The sequence below is a fragment of the Somniosus microcephalus genome, chromosome 4, assembly GCF_052327205.1.
Source record: "Somniosus microcephalus isolate GS21.2 chromosome 4, FLI_Smic_1.0, whole genome shotgun sequence".
Classification (NCBI taxonomy): Eukaryota; Metazoa; Chordata; class Chondrichthyes; order Squaliformes; family Somniosidae; genus Somniosus; species Somniosus microcephalus.
The window spans coordinates 61,252,946-61,276,389 of record NC_140990.1 but is presented as its reverse complement, the minus strand read 5'-3'; the positions used below and the strand labels follow the sequence as shown (position 1 = coordinate 61,276,389).

The 23,444-nt window shown below is 47.5% G+C and overlaps 1 protein-coding gene across 1 annotated transcript; it reads right to left on the bottom strand.

The window, feature by feature from the left end:
- Window positions 1–18,891, bottom strand: LOC147119025 (uncharacterized). Its single transcript, XM_085984012.1, has 2 exons — window positions 18,782–18,891; window positions 1–892 (listed from the first exon to the last, which is right to left on the bottom strand). The coding sequence occupies exons 1-2, from the start codon at window positions 18,889–18,891 to the stop codon at window positions 1–3; spliced, it is 1,002 nt and encodes a 333-aa protein (XP_085840138.1).
- Between the last annotated feature and the right edge of the window lie 4,553 nt (window positions 18,892–23,444).

Genomic DNA, 23,444 nt, shown 5'->3' with positions numbered 1-23,444 from the left:
TTAGATTCTATGATCAGTGTGAACACGCTGGTGACTCTTAAGGCTCTTCGAGCTTTTAAAGCTCTTCCCACAGTCAGAACATTTAAAGGGTCTCTCGTCAGTGTGAACTCGCTGGTGTGACAGGAGGGTGGATGACTGAGTGAATCCCTTCCCACACACAGAGCAGGTGAACGGTCTCTCACCAGTGTGGACAAGCTGGTGTCTCTTCAGCTCCTGGGGGCTTTTAAATCTCTTCCCACAGTCAGGACAGTTAAAGGGTCTCTCATCAGTGTGAACAAGCTGGTGTGACAGCAGGTGGGATGACCGAGCGAATCCCTTCCCACACACAGAGCAGGTGAACGGTCTCTCCCCAGTGTGTAGGTGTTGGTGTTGCTTCAGCTGGGATGACTGAGTGAATCCCTTCCCACACACGGAGCAGGTGAACTGCCTCTCCCCAGTGTGTAGGTGTTGGTGTTGCTTCAGCTCCCCGGAGCTTTTAAAGCTCTTCCCACAGTCAGAACATTTAAAGGGTCTCTCGTCAGTGTGAACTCGCTGATGTACGAGCAGGTGGGATGACACAGTGAATCCCTTCCCACATTCAGAGCAGATGAATATCCTCTCCCCAGTGTGGGGGCGCTGGTGTTGCTTGAGCTCCCGGGGGATTTTAAAACTCTTCCCACACTCAGAACATTTAAAGGGTCTCACGTCAGTGTGAACTCGCTGGTGTGCCAGCAGGTTGGATGACTGAGTGAATCCCTTCCCACACACGGAGCAGGTGAATGGCCTCTCCGCAGTGTGAACTCGCTGGTGTTGCTTCAGCTCCCCAGGGCTTTTAAAGCTCTTCCCACAGTCAGAACATTGAAATGGTCTCTCATCAGTGTGAACAAGCTGGTGTTGCTTCAGATCCCCAGGGCTTTTAAAGCTCTTCCCACAGTTAGGACACTGAAATGGACTTTCCCCAGTGTGAACAAGCTGGTGTTGCTTCAGATCCCTGGGGCTTTTAAAGCTCTTCCCACAGTCAGGACACTGAAATGGTCTCTCCCCAGTGTGAACTCGCTGGTGTGTTTGCAGGTGGGATGAACAAACAAATCCCTTTCCACACTCGGAGCAGGTGAACAGACTGTCCCTGGTGCGACTGCGCCGTTGAACTTCCAATGCAGACGGGGAACTAAATCCCTTCCCGCCATCCCCACCTTTACCCAGTTTCTCCCCGGTGTGACGGTGCATGTGTCTCACCAGGTCAGGCGATTGGCTGAATCCGCGTCCACACACTGAACACGTCTGCGGTTTGTCATCACTGCGATCGCTGCTTTCTCCTTCCATGTGCAAAGGCGCATGATATTCAGGTCCGGATGAACCGTGCAACTCTGTCAGATTTTGACGTGATGTTTGGTCTGAGCTTCCCGCCTGTAACTGCTCCACTTCTATAACCGTGTAAATTGAGATCAGAAAAGGATCAGAGGTAAACTGTTGTTTAATTTTCCTCTTTCCGAACCCAGGGGCAGTGAAGCTGATTTTCAGGCTCCAGCTGCTGCACAGGTTGGTTGAAAGGATCAGCAGTAATGGCGGCTGTAATAGCCACAAGCCCCAGTGCTCCAGAAAGTGCTCTGTTGACTCTGAGTCCCGCGCATGTGCTCATGGCCCCCGCACTCTCCCTCCTGCTCCACAATCGCCCGTCCCGATCGGTCAGCAACGCGCATGCTCAGCACACAAAACCCCACGGTTGGCACACCGGGCGCGCATGCGGAGCTGCAACATCAGGTACGTGTGCGCGGCTCAGGTGGGGGCGAGTTGGTGTTTCACCTCAGCCGCCAGGGAGGTGCGCATGCGCAGGACGACCCAACATTCTTCCTGTCAGCAATCACTGCCTCGTTTCTTTAATAAAAACAGAAAATGCTGGAAATACTCAGCAGGTCAGGCAGCATCTGTGGAGACAGAAACAGAATTAACGTTTCAGGTCAATGGCCTTTCGTCAGAACTGCTTTTTCTTTAGTGTCAGCCTGTGACTCAGTTGGTAGCACTCTCGCCTCTGAGTCATAAAGTTGTGGGTTCAAGTCCCAGCCCAGAGACTTGAGCACAAAAATCTAGGCTGACACTCCAGTGCAGTGCTGAGGGAGTGCGGCACTGTCGGAGGTGCCGTCTTTTGGATGAGACGTTAAACTGAGGCCCTGTCTGCTCTCTCAGGTGGATGTAAAAGATCCCATGGCACTATTTCAAGAAAGAAAGACTTGCATTTATACAGTGCCTTTCATGACCAGCAGATGTCTTGAAGTCCTTTACAGCCAATGAAGTACTACAATGAAGTAGTCACTGTTGTAATGTGGGAAAGAGCAGGGCAGTTATCCCCAGTCTCCTAGCCAATGTTTATCTCTCAATCAACATAAAAAGATAGACTATCTAGTCATTATCACATTGCTGTTTGTGGGAGCTTGCTGTGCACTAATTCACTGCCGTGTTTCTTACATTACAGCAATGACTACACTTCAAAAGTACTTCATTGGCTGTAAAACACTTTGGGTTGTCCGGTGGTGGTGAAAGGCGCTATATAAATGCAAGTCTTTCTTTCTTCACTGGTCTCACCAGCGACCTCTTCTAGCTGATGGTTGATTGACATTACAAGAGGATTTGAGTACAGGAGTAAAGAAGTCTTACTCCAATTATATCGGGCCTTGGTGAGACCACACCTGGAGTACTGTCCACAATTTTGGTCTCCTTACCTAAGGAAGGATATACTTGCCATAGAGGGAGTGCAACAAAGGTTCAACGAGATCAATTCCTGGGATGGCGGGACTGTCAGGTGGTAGAGAGAAAACAGGGAATTATAGACCGGTAAGCCTGACATCGGTAGTGGGGAAAATGCTAGAGTCCATTATTATAAAAGATGTAATAGCAGAACACTTGGAAAACAGTTACAGGATCGGACAAAGTCAATGTGGATTTACAAAAGGTAATTTATGCTTGACTAATCTACTGGAATTTTTTGAGGATGTAACTGGTAGAATAGATAAGGGAGAACCAGCGGATGTGGTGTATTTGGACTTTCAGAAGGCTTTTGATAAGGTCCCGTATAAGAGATTAGCGTGTAAAGTTAAGGCACATGGGATTGGGGGCAAGGTACTGACTTGGATAGAGAACTGGTTGGCAGACAGGAAGCAAAGAGTTGGAATAAACGGGTCTTTTTCCGAGTGGCAGGCAGTGACTAGTGTGGTACCGCAGGGATCGGTCCTAGGACCCCTGCTATTCACAATATATATAAATGATCTAGATGAGGGAACCAGATGTAATATCTCTAAGTTTGCAGATGACACAAAGTTGGGTGGGCGTATGTGCTGTGAGGAGGATGCCGAAAAACTCCAGGATGATTTGGACAGGTTGGGTGATTGGGCAGATGCATGGCAGATGCAGTATAATATGGATAAATGCGAGGTTATCCACTTTGGTGGCAAAAACAGGAAGGCAGATTATTATCTGAACGGCAATAGATTGGGAGAAGGGGAAGTGCAATGAGACCTGGGTGTCCTTGTGCACCAGTCGCTGAAGGTAAGCATGCAGGTGCAGAAGGCGGTTAAGAAGGCAAATGGTATGTTGGCCTTCATAGCGAGACGGTTCGAGTACAGGAACAAGGATGTCTTGCTGCAGTTGTACAGGGCCTTGGTGAGACCACACCTTGAGTATTGTGTGCAGTTTTGGTCACCTTATCTGAGGAAGGATGTTCTTGCCATGGAGGGAGTGCAGCGAAGATTCACCAGACTGATACCTGGGATGGCAGGAATGATGTATGAGAAGAGATTGGGTCGATTGGGCTTATGCTCGCTGCAGTTTAAAAGAATGAGAGGGGATCTCATTGAAACTTATAAAATTCTAACAGGACTAGACAGATTAGATGCAGGAGGGATGTTCCCAATGGCAGGGGAGTCCAGAACCAGGGGTCACAGTCTAAGGATAAGGGGTAAGCCATTTAGGACAGAGATGAGGAGGAATTTCTTCACCCAGAGAGTGGCGAACCTGTGGAATTCTCTACCACAGAAGGCAGTGGAGGCCAATTCATTAAATATATTCAAGAAGCAGTTAGATATATTTCTTAAGGCTAAAGGGATCAAGGGATATGGGGAGAAGGCAGGGACAGGGTACTGAGTTTGGATGATCAGCCATGATCTCATTGAATGGCGGAGCAGGCTCGAGGGGCCGAATGGCCGACTCCTGCTCCTATCTTCTATGTAACTTGTAGGGGCATCAAGGGATATGGCGATAGGGCCAGTGAATGGAGTTGAGGTGATGATCAGCGATGATCTCATTGAATGGTGGAGCAGGCTCAAGGGGCCGAATGGCCACTCCTGCTCCTACTGGGGACAGCAAGAGTCCACGCATGCGCACACGGGACGGCGGTTTGGGCCGAGTCCGACACAGCGACCCGTCCCGGTCACCAAGGTTAATATAATTGCAAAATACTGCGGATGCTGGAAATCTGAAATAACAACAGAAAATGCTGGAAATACTCAGCAGGCCAGGCAGCATCCGTGGAGAGGGAAACAGAGTTAACGTTTCAGGCCTGGGGCCCTTCATCAGAACTGGAAAAAGCTGGAGATGTAACAGATATTAAGCAGGTGCAGAGACAGGGGTGGGGGGGGGGGTGGTTAGGAGGGGAGGAAGAAATAGAAAGAACATCCTGTACTTTTGTAAGAGGCAGGAAAGATAAAATGTTGCAAATGGGAATGGTAAAAATCATACTGCATGAAAAATGGGGGCAGGGATAATTAACTGAAATTGTTGCACTCAATGTTGAGTCCGGCAGACTGTAAAGTGCCCAATCGAAAGATGAGGTGCTGTTCCTCGAGCTTACATTGAGCTTCATTGGAACAATGTAATAGCCCGAGGACAGAGAGATCAGAGTGGGAGTGAAGCGGTGAATTAAAGTGACAGGCGACCGGAAGCTCAGGGTCACCCGTACGGACTGAACGGAGGTGTTCCGCAAAGCGGTCGCCCAATCTGCGTTTGGTGTCCCCAATGTAGAGGAGACCACATCATGAGCAGCGAATACAGTATATTAAATTGCAAGAAGTACAAGTAAATCGCTGTTTCACCTGGAAGGGGTGTTTGGGGCCCTGGACAGTGGGAAGGGAGGAGGTAAAAGGGCATGTGTTGCATCTCCCGCGCTTGCACGGGAAGGTGCCAGGTGAAGGAGCAGGGCTGTTGGGAGTGATTGAGGAGTGGACCAGGGTGTCGCGGAGGGAGCGGTCCCTTCGGAATGCTGAAAGGGGGCATGACTTACCCTTTAATTAATTTAAATTAATTCACTATCACCAATTAAAGATAACTCTAAGGCGCTTGTATGGTTTACCAACAGTCCCTGCTACACCAGAAAAGACCTTAGTAACTATAAACTACAGAGTTAAAGTTTAAAAAAGAGAAATACTTACCAACCAATCACTTACCTGCTCCCTGGTGACGTCACACTCTGATTACTTTTTACCTCTCTCCCCGCTGCTGAGTTAGTGCGCCTCGCCTCGCTCCTCCTTTTATCTGCCGCCTCGGTGCTCTCCCGGTCCCACTCATTTTGGGTGCTCGGGATAGTGCATCTGCTAACACTATGTATTTGCCTGGTGTGTAGATCAGTTCAGAGTCATATCTTTGCAGCTTCATCATGAGTCATTGAATCCTTGGAGACATCTCATTCAGGTTCTTTTTTATGATGGCAACCAGTGGGCTGTGGTCTGTCTCAACTGTGAAGGTGGGAAGTCCATATATGTAGCCATGGAACTTTTCTAATCCAACTACCAAGCCTCGACATTCCTTTTCAATCTGGGCATATCGACACTCAGTATCAGTCATAGACCTGGAGGCATAGGCAACAGGCTTCCAATCTTCACCCTCTGCTTGTAGCAAGACCGCGCCTAGGCCATCTTTTGATGCATCCGTTGACACTTTGATTCTCTTTGTTGGGTCAAAGAAAATGAGTACAGGTGTGGTTGTCAGCACTGTTTTGAGTTTCATCCACTCTTGTTCATGTCTTTCTGTCCATGCGAACTCATTTGTTTTATGTAGCAGGTCTCGCAGACAGGTTGTCTTGGCTGACAAGTTAGGAATGAACTTTCCAATGAAGTTTATCATCCCCATGATGCGTAGCACTCCTTTTTGTCAGTGGGTCGGGGCATTTTGAGTATGGCATTTACTTTTTCCATATCTGGCTCTATTCCTTTACCAGATAGATTATCTCCTCGGAAAGTGACTTCCTGGACGCCAAACTGACACTTGGCTTTGTGCTGTCTCTCTGTAGCAATTTATGTTAGTTTTCCAGTTAATTCAGGGGTCTGAGTAAGTTGGGTCGATTCCCATTGTGTGCTGCCACCTAGTGGCTATTTGGTACCTAGCAACTGCAGTAAAAGTGCAGTAAAGTGCTGTAAAGCACAGTAAGTGCAGTAAAGTAAACTACAGATCAACTCAGCAACTCTTCACCCTCGGTTGTGCTCACGTCATAGCACTATGGCGGTACCACTGGTTGTCCCTTACATTGAGACACACAATTCCCTCTAACTTAACTTTACTGTATGTACTTAACTTACTTATATATGTATAACTTACCTGTTGGGGCCGTTGCCCCTTTAACTTACCTGTTCGGCCGTTGCCCCTTTAAGAGGCGACCTAACGCGCTGACGTCACGCATCACATGACGCACGCGCGCCGGCCGCCGGCCCGACTCGGTCTTCCAAGACGGCCGCCGGCACAGCCCGGCTTACCGCGACTTCGGCCGCATCGGCCAGCCGACGGGAGCGACGCGATCTTCCGCCCCCGCGGCAAGCACCGGCACAGCCCGGCCTCGCAACCTCGACCTCAATGGCCAGCCTCCGTACCGGGAGACGCACTGACGCAACGACGCGGTCACGTGACGCCCAAAGCACGGGAACACACAGCAGAGCATGATGACGTCATCACACTCCCCACAGGACTGCGAACCCAGTCCTCGTGGAGTCCCCGCTGGAACAAGACCTATACCACGGTGCTCCTACAGCAGCACATGCTTCGGGACGTTGTATTGTTCCCATGCCTGAGTCCTGGATATTATTTGTCTGTAAGTACTTGAGAATGTTATAGATGATTAGTGTACACTGTATGTTGCAGAAAATGTTTAGTTTGTAACTTTTCTCTGCAAGCAAACTTACACAGCTAGCCGTGAAGTGCTCGCTCTCTGTCTAGCTGGTTAACTAGTGGCTGTATTTTGATGCACTATCTCCAGGGCTAATTTAAAGAGAATGCCTTCCAGTTTGCTAAATGTATATTCACAGTAAGCTGTGTTTCCACGTGTTTGGTAATTTACATGCCAAATGTACTGTGTTGCTCAGACGTACCTAAATTTGTGTATGCATATCAGTTATGTGCTTGTATACTAATGTGTGCTTCCATTTCTGTGTTGTATTTCAGTTTTACAATAAGAATCTTTCAGTAAAGCGTTACAAGAAAAGTCAAGCCTTGTGATTTTTATGGGAAGATATCAAGTTGTTAGCTACCTGTCTAGCTCTGCATAGGAACGCGCTGCGAGGGCAGAATAGGCTTTGTTGAGCTTCAGTCCATTCCGGCGTATGCTCTGTAGCACTTTAGTCAGTCTCTCATTGTGTTCTTTCAGTGTGGAGCCCCAGATGATGATGTCATCAACATAGACCCGGACTCCTTCAATTATGTGTTCCATCGCTCTATGAAAGATTTCAGATGCAGATATTATCCCGAAAGGCATTCTGAGGAAACAATACCTGCCAAATGGTGTGTTGAAGGTACAGTATTTGGTGCTCTCTTCATCCAGTTTTAGTTGCCAAAATCCTTGTGAGGCATCGAGCTTTGTAAAGTATCTGGCACCTGACATTTCACTGGTGATTTCTTCTCGCTTGGGAATCTGGTAGTGTTCACGTTTTATGTTTGCATTTAAGTCCTTTGGATCCATGCATATTCTTAGATCATTGTTCTTTTTCTTTACACATACCATGGAGTTAACCCAGTCTGTTGGCTCTTCGACTTTCCTGATGACTCCTAGCGTGGTCATTCTGTCCAGTTCTTTCTTGAGCCGGTCACGCAGGGGTGCTGGAACTCTTCGTGGAGCATGTACCACTGGCTGAGCATCCTCCTTTAGCTGGATCTTGTATGTGAATGGTAGAACTCCAAATCCTTTGAACACATCCTGGAAATTATTTACTACAGAATCCACTGAGTCATCTGGTCTGTTTATGGCACAGTTTATACGGTATACTCTCTTGACCAGTTCTAAGTCTTCACAAGCTTTGTCACCCAGTAGTGAGTCAAGTCCTTCAGCCACAACAGAAAACATGAGATGATGCACTTTGTCTTTGACTGTCACTTTAAGTCGGCATACACCTAAGCTATCTATTTTCTGTCTATTATAGTCCTTCAGTAGTACTGACTTTTTCTGTATTTTGGGCTTTTCTTTCATATTTTTAATGTCACTCACACTGATTAAGTTTGCTTTTGCCCCAGTGTCTAGTTTCAATGTAACGAATGCTCCATTTACCTGCAGTGGGATCATCCATTTGTCCTCTTTTACTGCATTAATTTTATGTTCAGCATTGTCCATATGAGGGCTGCACATTTTCTGTATCATTTTTGACATTGTCACATGACACCATTCGTACAAAAAATGTCTCACTTAAATCAGTGTCCTCAATCATATTGACTTGTTGCCCTTTCTTTGTTGTTACTTTTGAAAAGCATTGTTTTGCAAAGTGATTCTTTCCATGACATTTTGTGCACATTTTTCCAAACGCTGGGCATTGTCTTAACTGGTGTGTGTAACCACAGCGTTTACAATTAAAATTTCCTTCCTCCGATTGCTTTTCACTTCTGTTCTGCCCATGTTTCTTCCCCTTATAGGACACAGCACCGACAGCAGCACTTACTACAATCGCATCATTATTGATTTCACTGAAAGTCTTCGCGTGCTGTTGAGCTAGCTCACTGGCTTGGCATATTTTCACAGCATTTTCCAATGTCAGTTCGGTTTCTCTCAACAGACGTTCCCTGACCTTTTTATCCTGAATACCAAACACAATCTGGCAATGAATCATGGATGATTTCAGCTCAGAGAAATTACATGTCTGTGCTTTCAGTTTCAGATCAGTCAAAAAGCTATCAAAAGCCTCATTTTGCTGCTGTGTCCGAGAACAGAAAACATACCTCTCATAGGTTTCATTCGTTTTGGGAGAACAATGTGTATCAAATTTCTTTAGCACATTGTCTAATTTTTCTCTGTTCTCCTCTGGATTGAATACAAATGTATTAAATACCTCTATCGCCTGTGGGCCTGCAACCGTGAGCAGCAACGCTATTTTCCTTGCATCTGGCTTCGTACCGAACCCGATGGCAGCAATGTAGAGTTCGAATTGTTGTTTGAAAGTCCGCCAATTGTAGTCGACATTTCCCGTGAGATTCAAAAACTCCGGTGGCTTCAAATTCTCCATGTCGCGTTTCACAATTTTGAGCAGATCTTCACCAATCCTGGTACCATGTTATGTTCATTAATAACTAGACATTCTTATTATGAACACAGCTAGCTTCTAGCTAGTCATTTATTCAGTACACATTCTCTAGGTACAGCATCTGTAGAGATTCAGCATGTGTACTTCTGTGTGCAGGCAGCCATCTTGACTACTGCCTTCTGGGTAGCCTAGTGCATCATGGGTAGTGTAGTCTTAAACATATACAACTAAATATACAGCTCTATACAGCTCTACGGCTCCATCTAGTGTACCACTCCAGAATGACATGTTATTGATCATTACACCAGTGAGTGTAGAACTGAACCCAGCCAGAGTCAGCACCTTCAGGGGAGGAGAGGGAGGGGATCCAGTGAATGTGGAACTGAACCCAGCCAGAGTCAGCACCTTCAGGAGAGGGAGAAAAGTCGACCGAAAGGAAAAATGATGGAGATGGTGCGATGGGTTTGAATTTCAGCACAGGGAGGAGGGAGAGTGTGTGGGATGGGGATTTAATGCTTTCGGGGAACAAGAGAGGAAAAAATGTTCCATAGAAACTGGAATTGTCTGTTCTGAATTTCTATCGTACTTACAGTGATGACTTTTGTAAATTCCTTTTACAGGGTATTAGAAGGGGAGGATTTGCAGACGGGAAACTCAAACCAAACATCACATCAAGATCTGAGCGAGTCACTGGATTCACCAGGACCTGAATATCATCGGCCTTTGAATGTGGAAGGAGGAATGTTTGTCTGTTCTGTCTGTGGGAAAAGATTTCAAACATCAGTGTGACTGGAAAAGCACAGAGACACACACACCCGAGTGAGAGTGTTCCAGTGCACTGACTGTGGAAAGAGCTTTAACCAGTTACACAGCCTGAAAAAACATCGCACCGTTCACAGCGGGGAGAAACCGTACACGTGTTCTGTGTGTGGATGAGGCTTCAACTGATCGTCCAACCTGGAGGGACACAAGGACACCCGCACCATGGAGGAACCGTGGAAATGTGGGGACTGTGGGAAGGGATTCAATTACCCACCCCAGCTGGAAACTCATCGACGTACTCGCACTGGGGAGAGGCCGTTCACCTGCCCCGTGTGTGGGAAGGGATTCATTGATTCATCCAACCTGCTGACACACCAGTGAATTCACACTGGGGCGAGGCCGTTCACCTGCTCCGTGTGTGGGAAGGGATTCACTCGTTCATCCAACCTGCTGAGACACCAGCGAGTTCACAAGTGACTGCAGGGGTTGGATTCTACTGTTCTTGCTGCTGTTAATCACATCCAGGATTGAACCTTGTTCATTCTGACAGCTGGGGTTTGTTTCAGCTGATGTTAGTAACCCCTATAACTGGGCTGGAGTTTAATCTGTATCAATCATGTCAAATAAATGAGCTTTGTTTCACACACACGCAGTGTGTCGGGTCCTTGATATCTCGACAATAAGAGGAGCTGATTGAGGACTTGTTACAAACTGAGTGGAATCCATCTGAGAACTGAGATACCACAACTTTTTAAAAGATGGATCTACAAGATGTCCAAGTCTGACAGGACAGAAAATTCTATTGTATCACAGGGTCCACTTCAACCCTCCAGGGCAGTGAGCCCCTGTAATATTGGATTTTAACCTATGGGAAATATTCTGATAATCTGTTATTGTCACAGGGCAAAGCAGCCTTGTTACTTTAACATCAGTTTAATCAAACTCAATGGGCAATCCGATCTCCAAAAGGAAACGTCTCCTTAAAGCTGATGATGTCAGCAGTTCTGCAGCTCATTTCCCAGTGTGAGCGTGTCAGAATGAAAAGCTTTAACAACAGCCGATGTTTCACAAAGGGAGGCCTCACCAGACCAAAGGCCATTGGTGGAGTTTAATGGGCTGTTTGTGTCACTGGGCTACAGGAGGCCATTTTTAACTGAAGGAAAACTGGTCACAGCAAACAGAGTTTAACAGACTGTCCCTGGTCCACTCGAACCCCACCTTCTCTCTCTCTCACTATTTATGGGCACTGCTGCAGTAATTGCTCCTCTGACCTTTCCTCTCTTGTCCCTCCTACACCCCTAATACACGGCCCGACACAATCTCCCTCCCCCTACATCCTCACTGTGCTGGAATCCACACCAGTCTCCCCATCTGCTCCTTGTTCTCTCCCTGGATCCTAAAACTACTGAACTCACTCTTCCCCTCCTGAAGTCTACAGGCTCTAAAACTGAAGCTTGGTGTCCCTCAGTCCCGACTCCTTGATTTACCTCCCCTTCTCTCCTCCTCTTTCCCCCTTGGTTGTGTTCCACATTCTGGGCCTTGGGCCTTCCCCGGGGATTCTCAGTATGAACGGGTGGGATGTGTTTGGAGACAGGGTGTCCCGGCTCTCCACCTTTAAAGGGACAAGGAGACGACCAGCTGGGCTGAATGGCTCTGCTTTATGACATCACTGCAGTGCCTAGCAACCAGCCTCCCTGAGCCCTGCTCATTATGGGCTGGGTTTAGCTCAGTGCTGTTACAGGAAGGGAAACAGGAGCAGGATTCGCCCCGTGTGGAGCCCAGGATTAATGGGGAGAGGTACAGGATCAATTTATACCTTATTGAGTGAGAAATGTCATTGTCCCAGACACTCCCTGTCCCTCGGTATCTGTGTCGGGGAGCAGCTGATGGGTTTACTCTGTATCTGACCCGTGCTGTACCCGACTGGAGAGTGTGTGATGCTGACACTAGGGGCTCAGCTCCACGAGCACAACATTTATCTCAAAGATGATCTGATAAACCCATCAGCTTCTCCCCTGGACACAGGTCCTGAAGGACAGGGAGTGTCTCTGATATTTTGGTTGCTGTCGTTGATCAAGTTTAAACACCTCGCTCACATCTCCTCTCACCCTGCTTTGTTCGAATGAGAAGTGCCCCAGTTTCTCTCGTCTCTCCTTCTGGGAAAGAGAAGTTCGCCTCAGTTAGAAACTCAAACAGGCGCTTCACCACAGACAGGCCATCATGAGGAAACATTTCTTTACCCAGCGAGTTATTATGACCTGAAATGCACTGCCTGAAAGGGTGGAGGAAGCAGATTCAAGAGTAACTTTCAAAAGGCAATTGGATAAATATTTGAAGGGAAAACATTTACCGGGATATCGGGAAAGAGCATGGGAGTGGGACTAATTGGATAGCTCTTCCAAAAAGCTGGCACAAGCATGATGGGCCAAATAGCTGCCTTTTGTGCTGTATCATTCTATGATTCTCTGATAATTAAAGCCCCTCATCTGTGGTATAACCTCAGTGAATTTATTCTGCAGCCTCTCTGTGGCCCCGACATCCTTCCTAGTTTAAGATGCCCAAAACTTATACTAACTGCAGCCGAACCGATGATTTTGTTTTTGTTGTGTCTGTGTGTTGATAGAGACACTGAAGACAGGAGTTAGTTTCACAGGTGTTTACTGAACAAAGTCTGGAGGTGAACTAACTGATACAACACAATATACAGGCTTATATAGCCAGAGTGGCCATTACCGGCATTACAGTACACAGGGGGCTCTTAAAGGCACATACACTACAATTCCTCCCCTTTTAGCCAACCAGTACATCATATTTTAAGTAATCATTAATTACATGTTACAAGAACAATAATCTACACATTGCTGCAGTTAATCAATTATAAGTCAGTCTCTCTGGAGGCTTCCTGACTCGGTCCGGATAACGCCCCGGTGGTGTAGTAGTTTCTGGTGGTGTAGGAGGTTCTTTTGGCAAGGCTGATTCGGCTTGAATGCCAGTGTCGGGTTCATCTGGTTCCAGTATCACCGGATCGGAGGTAGATACTATAGGTATCTCTACTACATCATTAGGCATATAGAGTTGTGGTGTAGGTTGTCCCTTTTTGGATGACTCTATGATCTGGTCAGCATGGCGCCTTATTATGCTTTCTCCAATGTCCACGGTGTACATCAGCGGTTCTAGTCGTGTGCAAATAGTTCCAGGCTGCCATTTCTCTGTACGGTAGTCCCGGGCCAAAACTTGTTGACCTATCTGGAAGGTTCTAGTTGGCCTTTCATTCATGCCTTGAAATTGCCGGTTCTCCACGTCCCTTCTGATGTTTGGCTTGATCAAATCCAGCCGGCATCTTAGGCTTCTATTGAAGAACATCATGGCAGGAGTTTGGTTTGTACCCATATGTGTTGCATTCCTGTATGCAAACAAGAAGTTATCTACCTTATGCTGAAGATTTATGTCTTCATTACCCATGGCCTTTATGGCCTTCTTGAAGGTCTGGACAAACCTTTCAGCCAATCCATTGGTGGCGGGATGGTATGGGGCGGACGTGTAGTGCTTAACCCCATTGTTTTTTAAGAACTTCCTGAATTCTTCGGACACAAATTACGGTCCATTATCAGAACAGATCTGTTCAGGCAGCCCATTCCTGGCAAATATGGCCCTTAATACTGTGATGGTTTTTCCCGTGCTGGTGGAGGACATCTTTATTACCTCCGGCCACTTGGAGTGTGCATCAACCGCGATTAAGAACATTGAGTCCATAAATGGACCAGCAAAGTCGATGTGTACCCTTTTCCATGGAGATGAGGGCCACTCCCATGGATGTAGAGGAGCTTGTGGTGGAGCGTTTTGGACCTTCTGGCATCCTAGGCAGCTCTTGGTCATTTCTTCGATGTCTCCATCGATACCTGGCCGCCATACAAACGCCCTGGCTAGGTTCTTCATTTTCACTCCACCCAGATGCCCCTCGTGAAGCTCCTTTAGCACTTTATCCTGGAGTTTGGGTGGAATCACCACTCTGGATCCACACATCAAGGTTCCTTGGCACATTGACAGCTGTTCTCTTCTTTGCGAGAATGGTGGCAACAGCGGTTCGCCATGTGCTGGCCACCTCTTCACTGTTAAATCGTAGACCCGTGAGAGAGTCAGGTCATTTCTCGTTTCCCTTTCAATGGCAGAATTTGTTACTGGTAGACATTCCACTATGGTAGAGTGGAACATCTCCACTGGGTCTACTGCAGGTGCCTCTTCTACCATTGGCAACGGTAGGCGCGATAAACCGTCAGCATTCCCATGCTGTTTTGATCCTTTGTATTCTATGTCATATTGGTGTGCCCCTAGAAAAAGGGACCACCTCTGTAGCCTTTGCGCTGTCATAATGGGAACACCCTTTTTAGGGTTGAATATGGAGATGAGGGGTTGATGGTCAGTCAACAAGGTAAATTTTTGTCCGTGTAGGTAATGGTTGAATTTCTTCACTCCCCATACCAGGCTGAGTGCTTCCCTGTCGATTTGGGCATAGTTACGCTCAGCTGAGTTCAATGAGCGTGACGCAAAAGCTATCGGCCGTTCCGAGCCATCAGGGAATCTATGTGATAATACCGCTCCGACGCCGTAAGGGGATGCATCGCACGCCAGTCTGATTGGCAGTGATGGGTTGTAATGAGCCAAAACTTCCTTGGACGTGATTAAGTCTTTGCATTTATGGAAGGCACGTTTGCAGTCTTCGCTCCATTTCCAAATTACTCCTGTTTGTAGCAGTTCATTAAGAGGGTGCAGAAGAGTTGATAAGTTCGGTAAAAATTTATGATAGTAATTTATCAATCCCAGGAATGACCTTAATTGTGAAACATTTTCAGGTGCTGGGGCTTTTATGACCGCTTCAATTTTTTCAGGTGACTTATGCAACCCTTCCTTATTAATTATGTGGCCACAATATGATACTTGTTTCTGGAAAAATTCGCACTTGGGGCGATTTGCTCGTAGGCCCCGTTCTCTCAGCCTAGTGAGCACCTGCTCCAAATTGGCAAGGTGCTCGTTGTCGTTTTCTCCTGTTACAACGATGTCGTCTAGGTAGCATTGAGTCCCCGGAATCCCTTGGAGGACTTGCTCCATAGCTCTTTGCCAGATAGCTGGAGCTGATGCTACTCCGAAAACCAGTCGATTGTACTGGTACAGGCCTTTGTGTGTATTTATCGTGAGATACTTTTTAGAGGCCTCTTCAACCTCCATCTGTAGATATGCCTGTGCCAAGTCAATTTTGGTGAAATGTTTCCCTCCGGATAGTGAGGCGAAAATATCTTCTATCCTCGGAAGAGGATACTGTACCGTGTGAAGGACCGGGTTTACAGTCACATTGAAGTCTCCACAGATGCGAATTTTTCTCTGTTCTTCAGATTTATCATTAGTCAACGTTTTCTTCATGACCGGGATGATGGGTGTTGCCCACTCACTCCAATCTATCTTGGATAATACACCTGCCTTTTCCAAATTCTCCAGCTCTGCCTCGACTGCTGGACGAATTGCGTATGGCACCGGCCTTGCCTTAAAAAACTTGGGAATTGCCGCATCTTCCACTTTTATTGAGGCGGTGATGCCTTTCAAGGTTCCTAGTTTCTCTTGAAACACTTCCTTGGCGTTGGCCAAGATGTCTTTTAATCGTTCAGGTATGACGTCATCATCATTTTTTTTCTTACTGGTCACCGTCAGTGCCTGAATGGAGTGCCAATCTAAACGTATCTTCCTGATCCATTCACGTCCCAACAGCGGTGGACCACCATCTTGTAGAACGTATAAATACAACTTCTGTATTTCCTTGTCGTTGTATACAACAGGCACCCTTATTTTTCCTTTGGGGTATACTTTCTGCCCCGTATATGTTTTCAAGATAATGGATGTGTCTTTTGAAGGTATATGCGGAAATAGCCGCTCGTAATCCCGTCGATTTATGACGGTCAGAGCTGATCCTGTATCTAGCTCCATTTTAACTGGGGACCCTGCTATCGTGAGGGTAACCCAAATGGTCTGGTAATCTTCTTTGGCAATTACATTATGTAATTTGAGACAGCTTAGTCTCTTGTTTCCGGAGTCGCTATCGCTCTTCTGGTCTTCGGAGCTACTGTCCATCATCATTTGTACCTTTCTGTACTTTTCTTCATTGATTTTTGTTTTCCTGTCCGTGGATTTTTTTTGTCCAGATCGGCATACCTGTGCAATGTGTCCAACCTTTCCGCATTGCCTGCATGCTTTGTCCTTGAACCAGCAGTCCCTCTGGTCATGGGTGGATCTGCCGCAGCGATAACATCTCTCGAAACCCCGTGTCATTTCATGGGTGCCGAAGTCCTGTGTCTTTTGCTGTATCTCTGCAGCTCCTCTTGTGGCTGCTTCGTATGATACAGCCATACTGAAAGCCTTGTCCAGTGTCAAATCTTTCTCAGAAAGCAGCCTTTTCTGTGTTCCTTCACTTAGGAGACTGCAGACGAATTTGTCTCGAAGAGAATCTGCCAGTCCTGCCCCGAATTGGCAGTGCTTTGATAGCTCTCTTAATTCGGTGAGGTAATCAGCGTTACTTTCATTCTTGTGCTGATTCCTCTTGAAGAATTTGAATCATTCCGTTATCAGTAGCGGTGTTGGGTTTAAGTGCTCCTGTAGGGTATCAACAATTTCCTTAAAATTCTTGTCCTTTGGTTTGGCTGGAGTGATTAAGTTTCGTAACAGCCCGTATGTCTTTGCACCCATTAGATTTAGAAGTACTGACGCCTTTTTATCATTTTCTATCCCATTTGCTGTGCAATATACCTCCACTCTTTCCACATATGTGGTCCAATCCTCTATATCGTTATCAAAAGCATCAATATTGCCAGCCTTAGGCATCCTGGAAAAAAATGGCGCTTCCCGCGCTTTCCTTTCTTTCCTGCAGAAAAAATATGGCGCTCCCCACGCTTTCCCGCCGCTGCTGCTGCTGACAACGCTGTTTTCCGCATTTAAAAAAAATAATTTTTTAATTTTTTTATTTACAGGTGGAGACTCGTTCCCGTCGGACTCTCTGGGACTTTTCCCCCCCTCTGCTAGGTCCGAACGCCGACCTGCTTTGCAGCGCCGGCCGTCTCCCGAGTGCTCCCCCCCGTCTGTTTCTGCTTGCCTCCGCCTTCGCTGCTTGGCCTCGCTGCTGAGCCAGCCGATAGAGCCCCAGCCCGCTGCCCAGGAAGGATTATTGCAGTACCTGCCACCAGCTCGGCTAGCTGGTGAAACCACAGTTTTTTTTTTTTTTGCTTTTCTTCGACTTTGGACGTCTGAGGAATCGATGTCCTTGAGGTGCTGCCGAATTGCAGGTAAGTCCGTTTCCAATTCGTCGCCACTGTTGTATCCGTGTGTTAATAGAGACACTGAAGGCAGGAGTTAGTTTCACAGGTGTTTACTGAACAAAGTCTGGAGGTGAACTAACTGATACAACACAATATACAGGCTTATATAGCCCGAGTGGCCATTACCGGCATTACAGTACACAGGGGGCTCTTAAAGGCACATACACTACAGTTTTCTGCGCCCCATTTATTAAAAACCTCGGCTAACATTTTTAAACCACTTTATAAACTTGCCCTCCAACTTTTACAGATTTGTGTATTTGATCTCCCTGTAGATTTTAGAGATATTAACATAACATGGTTAAAATACATTGACATCAAATGTCTGATATAATGTGTATTTTGGGAAAGAGAAGTTTAGTCTGAGTTAGAAACTCAAACAGGCATTTCACTGCAGACAGGTCACCATGGCAACACTGATAAGACATTCCATTCACTGAATCGACTGGTTGGAATCTGTAATCAGGTCAGGGGAAAGAACAGGTTTTGTCTGTTATTAACCACAACATAAGCTTAGAATCATAGAATGGTTACAGCACAGGAGGTGGCCATTCAGCCCGTCGAGCCCATGCCAGCTCTCTGCAAGATCACTTCAGCGAGTCCCACTCCCTGCCCTTTCCCCGTAACCCTGCAAATTTCTTTACTTCAGGTACTTATCCAATTCCCTTTTGAAAGCAGTGATTCAATTTGCTTCCACCACCCTTTCAGGCAGTGCATTCCAGATTCTAACCACTCGCTGCGTAAAAAAGTTTTTCCTCATGTCGCCTTTGGTTCTTTTGCCCATGACCTTAAATCTGTGTCCTCTGGTTCTCGACCCTTCCGCCAATGGGAACAGTTTCTCTCTATCTACTCTGTCTAGACCCCTCATGATTTTGAACACCTCTATCAAATCTCCTCTCAACCTTCTCTGCTCTAAGGAGAACAACCCCAGCTTCTCCAGTCTATCCACGTAACTGAAGTCCCTCATCCCTGGAATCATTCTCGTAAATCTTTTCTGCACCCTCTCTAAGTCCTTCACATCCTTCCTAAAGTGCGGTGCCCAGAATTGGACACAATACTCCAGTTGAGGCCGGACCAGTGTTTTAGGAATGTTCATCATAACTTCCTTGCTTTTGTATTCTGTGGCTTCCTTGCTTTTGTTGCCTGCTGTTGCTGGCTCCAGGCACTGGAGCGGTTCCTGTGTGTTCAGCTCTCAGCTGCAGTCAGTACCTGGGCCGGGTCAGCACGTTGTCATACTTGACACGGAGGGGCTGTGCAGGCTTCTCGTCCACCTCGGTCAGAGCGAGAGGTCTCGACCACTCGTACAAGTCTACGGGCATGTTGCGGCCGCACTGCGGACAGCCCGGGCTAAGGCTGTGCAAGCTGGAGCTGCGTGAGCTACACTGAAGAAGGTTGAGATTCCAGAAATAGTGGGGAACCAAGGGACTAATGAGAGTGAGGAACTTAAAGTAATTCATATCAGACCAGAAAAAGTACTTGAGAAACTAACGGGACTAAAAGCCGACAAATCCCCTGGACCTGACGGTCTACATCCTAGGGTTCTAAACGAGGTGGCTGCGGAGATAGTGGATGCATTGGTCGTCATCTTCCAAAATTCACTAGATTCTGGAAAGGTCCTCATGGATTGGAAGGTAGCAAATTTAACCCCGCTATTCAAGAAAGGAAGGAGAGAGAAAACAGGGATCTACAGGCCAGTTAGCCTGACATCAGTCCTCGGGAAAATGCTGGAATCCATTATTAAGGAAGTGGAACAGGGCACTTAGAAAATGATAATATGATTAGGCAGAGTCAACATGGTTTTATGAAAGGGAAATCGTGTTTGACAAATTTATTAGAGTTTTTTGAGGATGTAACTAGCAGAGTAGATAAAGGGGAACCGGTGGATGTAGTTGGATTTCCAAAAGGCATTCGGTAAGGTGCCACATAAAAGGTTGTTACACATGGGGTTGGGGGTAATGTATTATCATGGAGAGAGGAATGGTTAACGGACAGAAAACTGAGAGTAGGGAGAAATGGGTCATTTTCAGGTTGGCAGGCTGTAACTAGTGGGGTGTCGCAAGGATCAGTGTTGGGGCCTCAGCTATTTACAATCTATATTAATGACCTAGATGAAGGGACCGAGTGTAATGTATCCAAGTTTGCTGACGATACAAAGCTAGGTGGGACAGTAAGCTGTGAGAACACAGAGTCTGCAAAGGGAGATAGATAGACTGAGTGAGTGGGCAGTAAGGTGGCAGATGGAGTGTAATGTGGGGAAATGTGAGGTTATTCACTTTGGTAGGAAGAATAGGAAAACAGAATATTGTTAAGGTGAGAAACTATTAAATCTTGGACCTGAAACGTTAACTCTGTTTCTCTCTCCACAGATGCTGCCTGGCCTGCTGAGTTTTTCCAGCGTTTTCTGTTGTTATTTCAGATTCCCAGCATCCGCAGTATTTTGCTATTGTATTAAATGTTGGTGTTTAGAGAGATTTAGGTGTCCTCGTACAAGAAACTCAGAGAGTGTAGCCAGTTACTGCAGCAAGAACGCATTCAACTCAAATGATACCAACATTAAAGGGTCAAACAGCTGGTCTGTAAAGGCAGTTTTGTGAAATTGACCAATCATAAGAACCTGACCAAACTTCGTATCCCAGCATCACCTGAGGGACCAGCGAGACTTTTAAAGGGAATGTGTAATACACACTCTGGATTAAACAGCATAAGAACCACAGACACGACTCCTTTTACTTCATGAATATGCTAATCAAGGAAGTGTCTGGAACAATCGAACCACACAATGGCCTGTGTTTGTGTAAATTCAACTGACGGTCCTGTCCAGCGAAACTCCTCGCTCCAGCTGTTAACCAGACTTACAATTGGCTCCACCGAGTCTGGAACATCTTTTGGAAATGTTAATTTCAGGATTGTCGCTGGATTGAAACCCATTCACTAACCTTCAGTGTGGAAGCAAGTCATCCTCGGTTCCGAGGGACTGCCTAAGAAGAAGAACCTTTCAAACTGATGATAAGCAAGGAAGTGCTTTGTGTGATAATGGTCAAACATCCAACAGGATGAAGACATTTCTTTTTTTATTGTGTGGTTTGAAATCAAACAGAATGGCAGAAAAACGAGATTAAGATGGTACTGTAGGAGTCTCTGCGCTCCTAACAAAGAATCTATAACTTACTGGAAGTTAACAAACTGAATTTATTGTCTAAGAACTTTACAAAACAAGAAACTACAGGAGAAGCTCAAAACAGGTCTTTTCTCTTTCAATCCACACGAGGACTGGCTGGCCCCGCCCTCTACCTCTGACGTCATGACGTCATCACGTTTCCCGCCAAAGGGGACGTCACATGACCCACGTGATGACGTCATCGCGTCAGATTGCGATGTTGTCGATCTAGCTCTGTTTAACCAGAGCCAACTTGAAAGGTAATAACATTGGTTACAGACAATTAATGCTAGAGGTAATAACATTGGTTACAGACAATTATGTAAGTCACTGTAAGAGTCTCTTAGTAGTTTTGCCACATACGCCCCCCCAGAATTGTCTTTAACGAAAAGAGTCAATCGCTGAGGAGGTCGGACAAGTCTGTTGGACCGACTCCGAAATTCCCGGAGGGGAAAACGCTGAGCAGGCGGTGAACTGGTAGGCGGTATGGCGTTGTCAGGTGTGGTAGTGGCCGGCAGCCGGCCGCGGCGCGGAGGCTGCGCCAGCTCGACTGGTCGTTCGAGGTCCAGGTGCGCAGGCTTGAGGCGATCGACAGAGATGTGATCCGGTTTGCCCCCGACGTCAATCACGAAACTCTTGTCCCCTGCCTGCAAAACCTTGAAGGGTCCAGCATACGGCGGTGCGAGCGGGGTACGATGGCCATCCTGGTGCACAAACACGAACTTGGCTTTCGACAACTCCCCCGGGAAGTTGGATGAAAACAAACCGTGCCGTGAGGTCAGAACTGGGCGGAAACAGCGGGCTGCATCCCGGAGGGTCTCTTTTTGTGTGGCCGCGGACCATGGTCGCGTAGGTAATGGCAGGAATTCACCTGGGACTTGAAGCGGTTGCCCGTAAACCATCTCCGCCGCCGCCGACTGGGGATCTTCCTTCGGCGCCGTGCAGAGTCCTAACATCACCCACGGTAGTTTGTCGACCCAGGATGCATCCAGCAGGCTGACCCTGAGCGACGCCTTCAAGGAGCGGTGGAACCGCTCGCACAAGCCGTTCGCTTGTGGGTGATAGGCCGTAGTGCGGCGGAGTTTAACGCCCAACACGGAAATCACCTCGTTCCACAGTTCGGACAAAAATTGTGGCCCCCGATCCGACGAAATATCCGCAAGGACACCAAAACGGGCTACCCAGGATGAAACGAAAGCTTGAGCAACGTCCACAGATGTGGTGGACGTCAGGGGAACTGCCTCCGGCCACCTCGTGGTGCGATCCACCGTCGTCAAAAGGTATGTAAAGCCCCGGGAAGGTGGGAGTGGTCCCACTAAGTCGATGTGAATATGATCAAATCACCGTTCCGGGACCTCGAAGGTGGCGAGTGGGGCTCTGACATGGCGCTGCACCTTGGACCGTTGGCAAACAACACAAGTGTTCGCCCAGTCCCTGACGTCTTTGCGTATTCCCCTCCACACAAATTTGGAGACCAGCAGTTTTTGTGATGCCCGCACTCCAGGGTGCGATAGGCCGTGTAAGGCATCGAAAATCGTACGACGCCTTTTAGACGGGACGATCGGACGGGTTGCACCCAGTGAAACATCGCAGAGCAGAGTGGTACCTGCGGAATGGAAAGGCACATCCCTTGGCTGGAGGCTGTTTGGAACCGAACGAAAAGGGTCTCCGGGTCGTCCGCTTGGTCAACCGCCATCTGTGTGTAGTCAATGCCCAATTGGACGGCCTGGACGGTGGCACGGGATAGGCAATCGGCAACGACGTTGTCCTTACCGGCCACATGTCGGATGTCGGTGGTGAACTCCGATATGTACGTCAGCTGCCGTTGCTGCCGAGCCGACCATGGTTCCGCAGACTTGGCCATTGCGAACAGCAATGGCTTGTGGTCGAAAAACGCGATGAAGCATCGTCCTTCGAGGAGGAAACGGAAATGGCGGATGGCCAAAAACAAAGCCAACAGCTCTCGATCGAAAGTACTGTACCGGCGTTCATGCCATTGTAGCTGGCGGCTAAAAAAGGCCAGGGGTTGCCACGCGCCGTCGACCCACTGCTCCTGGATGGCCCCCACCGCGTAGCATGACGCGTCCGTCATGAGAGCGATGGTGGCTCCTGGCAGGGCGTGTGCTAACATGGTCGCATTGGCGAGTGCAGCTTTCGTCTCCTCGAAAGCACGATCCATGTCCTGTGACCATACCACAGGGTCCTTTCCCATCGAGCCTCTGCGAGCCTCATATAGAGGACGCATGAGCTGTGCAGCCCTGGGGATGAAACGATGATAGAAGTTAACCATCCCCAGGAACTCCTGTAAAGCTTTCACGGATTTTGGTTGCGGGAACACTGCAATTGCTTCCACCTTGACCCGAAGTGGCGTTGCCCCCGTGGGGGTTATGCGGTGGCCCAGGAAATCCAGTTGCGATAGGCCGAAACGGCATTTGTCCGAGTTAACGATGAGGCCGTGCTGCTCAAGCCGTCTGAAAAGGACCCGAAGGTGCTCGAGGTGTTCCTCCTTGGAGGTGCTGGCAACCAGAGTATCGTCCAAATAAACAAACGGAAAGTCAAAGTCCCACAGGACTGAATCCATGAGGCGCTGAAACGCCTGTGCCGTGTTCTTAAGCCCAAAGGGCATTCGCAGGAATTCAAAGAGTCCAAAGGGGGTAATTACCGCTGTCTTTTCAACATCCTGAGGGTGCACCGGCACCTGATGGTAACCACGGA